Genomic DNA, 4,802 nt, shown 5'->3' with positions numbered 1-4,802 from the left:
AGGCTCTACTGCCATGAAGAAGCACATGGGCAACAACACTGATGAAAATGAAGAAAAAAATTGGGAGGAAAAGGATGATGTTCCTTGGATCACATCCTCATTGCTTTTCCAGGGATCAGAAGTCTTAGCACAGAAGGAGATACCAAAATGTCTACAGCAGTTCAGGTGTGTCCCGTGTGCCCTGAGTAGGAGTTTTGCACGTCCAAGTCAGTGCATCCCTTCCAAATGAGAATGGATTTTGACACCTGGCTAGAACAGAACCTGCCAAGTGCAAAAGTGGCTTGTGCCAGGGTACTGGTGCACAGCATGTCAGAGTAGTGAGGCAAAGGCATCCCTTTCTCAAAGAAGGTGACACTGCCCCATGTCACTGCAGAAAAAGAAACATCAATATGAAGCACTGATGGATCTTTCATCTGGATTTATTGTAGTCAAAAGAGCTCAATGACACCCATGCAAATATTACAGAAAGGAGACATTGTACGTGATTATGCATCTTTTATGCTGAATTAGAACAAGTAGATTTCCCACGTCATTGTACTTCTCTGGGATGGCAAAGCATGTGTAGGAAGGGGAACAATTCCACAGTGCAGAGGTTTGGAGCAGGTGTTAGCCCACGTGTTAGCCCACACGTGCAACTGGAGAACACTCCTTTGAGGGGTCATTCTTCTGCACCACATCATAGGTACAGCTTTTTTTGTTTAAAGTGACTTTACAGTTCTCTTTGTCATACTGAATCGGAGTCAAAAATCTGTCATTGGTAAAGAGAAAGCAAATGTTAGCTTGACAGCAATAGAAGTTTCAATACTTCATTGATTATGGCTTCAACTACTGCTCAGTGAGACATCTCTGAAACTATGCCTTAGACCAGCTGAGCTCCCTTGAGTGCAACCCAGCTGCAACTTCCAGGGCCTCAAATGATGCCTCGCTGCACTGCACTGTGGACATGTACCAGGGTGCTCAGCACTAGCATGGGGATTTCTAGCACTGCACTCTACAGTCTGACATAAGCATGAGCTTGGCATGTTTTCTCTGTGTCCATTAAGTTTCCATTATTTCCAATTTGCTTTGAAGGGGGTAGCTGTTTCCTGATAGACCGATTGTCACCTAAACAAAGGCAAAGATAGTTATCAAGCCATTTTGGCCCTTTGAGAAGGCAGGATGAGAGGAAAGGAGAATGTTGGAGAGATTCAGAGCAGAGCCTTGTCATTCTAGGGTCAGCATTTTCACTGGAGACAAGCACCTCCGGAAAGGGGTTAGGATCATCATAAGCCCTTTAGAGGAATTTTGCTGAAGTTGTTTGTGAAAGTAGTTCTTTCCTACCCTCCCTTTCTCAGCTAAGGAAAGATTTAACTGCAGTGGCAGAGGGGTTCACAAGTTCCTAGAAGATTCAAGGCAAGCACCACCTGGATGTGCCTGGATGGCTCTGTGTCCACTCCTAGTCATCAGAAAGTGAGCCAAGGTAAACACAGCTAAGGATCCAAATGGTCAAGAACTCTATGTGGCTTTCACTTGCTCTGTGACATGAGGGACAAAAGGCTCTCTTGTGTCCTTATCTCCAGCAAATGGAAAGCTGTGGTTGTCCTGTGTGCAGTGATGGTACCCAGAAGTTCAAACTTACATTGAACAACACCTCATTTCAGTTCGGCTGCAGTCACATCTGTAGCAATCTTCTGTCCTCTCAATGTGTCCAAGGGGGTACAGTTTTCCATTCAGCATACAGCCTGCATAAGGCAACAGCAAGACAGAACATGTTAATTAAGCCTCTACCTAAAGGTTGAAAAGTTTAATAATTATTTCAAGTTTTCTGAAATTTTTTTCTAGGCATTATTAAATTAGAAGTAATTTTGTTCTCTGGTTATTACCCTAATTATTTGAAGACTGTGAATTCTTTTTGTCTTTACTCATTAAAGAGGGTTTCCATGTGACAGATCTGGGATGAAAGCGAGCAACCAAACAGCCAGGTCTGCCACCTGGCACCACATTTTATTCAGATCTACTCTCAACTGCTGCATCGGCTCCAGATGCTGCAATAACAATAGCAATCTACCACCAATAGCAATAATATTGCTGCAGCCACACTCAGTCCAGGGTGAGACTTTGTTTTTCCCCTACTTTTGACACCTTGGTGCTGAAACCTCCTATTTGTGTCTTTCTTAAATCTCCCTCCTCCCTTGTATTTTGAGCCCTTCCTGGAAGCTCCACACAGAGCCAAGCTACTACAGAGCAATCAAGTGAGAGGGTCTTGTCTGCTCTTACCTTTGTAAGCCTTCCCTGGCTTGTAATGTTTAGTAAAGCAGTATGCATCACCCAGGGCCACGATGATGCCCATTGCAAGAAGGAAAGCCAGAAAGCTCTTCTGTAAAAGAAACACAGAGCCCATGGTATGACTTTAATGCCACATTGATTATCTCTGTTTTCCGAAGCTGTCACTGAACCTGAACCAAAATTACGAATAACCTTATGTGTACATGAAAGTAATGGAAAAGGACACTCTAGATATTTCACTGCATTGCTTACTTTTTCCTGTACTTGGGAACATACAAAATGATATGACATAGGTTTTTTGGAATAGGTGGCTGGGTAGAGAAGAGAGATACAAATCGGTGTCTTAGGACATCTGAGTGTGGTACACTGTGCTCAGCTTCACCTGAGCCATCTTGTTAAACCATGCATACATAGGTTTGGACTCTTCACAGGCCATACTTCCTTTTGACTAGTGGTGGCAACAGCTAAACATCTGTAAGAGTTCTTCAGATATGTCCTCTGGGACCTGCTGAACCACCAGCACTTCTTTTGAAAAAGCCTGCATAACTTTGTAATGATGGTTATTCTGACAGAGGGACTGGAGGAACATGAGAGCACAGGGTTATTTTGATGGCTTGCTCCAGCTGGATAACTTAAGGCAAAAGTTTAGGAATGGCCAAAGACTGAGAAACAATGGAGGAAGTTATATAGATTTTCTTGATAGCACTTGCAGGCTAACATGAAAGGATTTTAACATGAGATCTTTCCAAGTTACTATTCTGAACTTTAGAGGCTGTGGCTGCTTGAAAATGGGGTTTCAAATAGCAGGGAGAAGCTTTGGGTTTAGGCACCTCTGCTTTCTGCCTTGGGTTGCTTGAATCAGAAATGCTGAAAGACACTGAAAGGTCCTGAAACACAGGCAGATGGTGAGCCAAGGTAAAACTCCTCTGGCTGCTGTGGAAAAAACTTGGTATTTTAATCCTTGATGTGCTGCTTTCTTATGGGGCTGAATGACATTTCTGATGTAGTTGAAAGGGAGGAGGAGGATTTATGGAGTGGTCTGGGAAGGGTATAATATTGAATTTCCACAGTGGTTCTGTGATTGGTAGTTCCTGAGGCTTTAGGCTACAACAGAGGCAGTTGCCATGCTCAGCACCACTGCCAGAATGAGAGAAGAAGAAAAACTTAAACTCTTCAACTGTTCTACTCCACGGTGCCTGGCCACAGGAAAGTGTCTAAGCAGCTCCTGTTCCATGAAGCTGTAGGATGAAACATTGCAGCTGGTCTCTGTTGAGGCTCCCTGTGCATTTGGCATGAATCTGTGGGGCTCTCTGTGCTGTGCAGCTGCCCCGGGCTTTGGGAGGGCAGGGAACTGTGGCTTTCCACACAGGATCTATCTCAACATGCTTGGGATGCTGTTTGCTGTATATTAGACATCCAGCTGGAGTTTGGGGGTGGCTTTCCTCCACACTGGTTCAGCAGTTTGCAACAGCTCATAGAGTGCCATGGCATGTCCCTCATGTCTTTGTTGGAAATACTAAAATGCTTCTTTTGCTGTGCTGTCTTCTGTGAATGTTTTATCCCTTGTTTGTTCCAACATTTGTCCTTGTCATGCTATTCCTAGAAATGCCAGTCAGATGAGCTTGGGCATGCTCCTCTCTCTAAAGATCAAAGTTTTGGAACTTCCACTGAATCTATGCAGACATATAGGGGGAAGTCTGTGTTGTTCAGTCATTGTCTGAACTGACTTCATGCTGCAACCAAAGGATATGTCAGATAAGTAACAGAAATCTAGCAGTAAAGCTTAAGCAGAGAAAGAAGCAGATGATCATTTCTTCCCTATTTATGAATCAGCATGTCTCATAGAAAGTACTGCTTCTTCTGTAGAATTTATGCCATTCCTGAGATTCTCATCAAAGGTAGTAATTGATGTCTGTACCTTCAGGGATTACGTGAGCACAAATTAGAGGAAAACTAGGCCAGAAGCTTTGCCTACCTATTTAGCTCGACCTACTGTTGATTCAGATTCTGCAAGCACGTTTGGAGGCTTGAAGAGCTGAAACAGCACACAACTTGAGAGATCCAAAGAAAAGAGCAGACAGGATATGCAAACAAAATATACATTTCTTTCATTATAATGCCATTATGTTTTAAACTTTTTTTCACATTGATAGCTTTTAAAAGCATGGTCCTAAATGTTTACAAAACTCTGAATGATTTCACAACCATTTCTGAGGACAGGATAACAGGAAGTGAAAGACTAATCTGTACAGATTCTTGCAAAGAATTCAAATACAAAGAACAAAATTTGCAGTAATCTTCCCAAAGGTGTCTTACTTCCTTTGCATCCTGCAGTTTTTAAATACAATATGTCCACAGTTGAAATATGTACATAATTTATTCCCTTAAATATTCTTCTTTTGCAGTTTTAAAGCAAATACCTGTCTGTATCCCCTTGAAAAATCTAAACCTTAGGCTTACCATTGTGGAACCCTTGGCTTCCAAAGATTTCCAAGTCTTCAGAAGAAATCTGAAGGGCTTAATGTGGAATCAGAGAG

General features: G+C 42.6%; 1 protein-coding gene across 1 annotated transcript; it reads right to left on the bottom strand.

Moving 5' to 3' along the window:
- Window positions 1–398: 398 nt before the first annotated feature.
- Window positions 399–4,802, bottom strand: LOC113941412 (beta-microseminoprotein-like). The gene is made up of 4 exons (XM_027632564.1): window positions 4,726–4,802; window positions 2,257–2,356; window positions 1,619–1,721; window positions 399–748 (listed from the first exon to the last, which is right to left on the bottom strand). Exons 1-4 carry the CDS (start codon window positions 4,726–4,728, stop codon window positions 619–621), a joined length of 336 nt encoding a protein of 111 aa, XP_027488365.1. The 5' UTR covers window positions 4,729–4,802; the 3' UTR covers window positions 399–618.

This window comes from Corapipo altera, unplaced genomic scaffold, assembly GCF_003945725.1.
Source record: "Corapipo altera isolate COAL_440 unplaced genomic scaffold, ASM394572v1 78543, whole genome shotgun sequence".
Classification (NCBI taxonomy): domain Eukaryota; kingdom Metazoa; phylum Chordata; class Aves; order Passeriformes; family Pipridae; genus Corapipo; species Corapipo altera.
The sequence above is the reverse complement of the archived record's forward strand: the minus strand, read 5'-3'. Positions and strand labels throughout refer to the sequence as shown.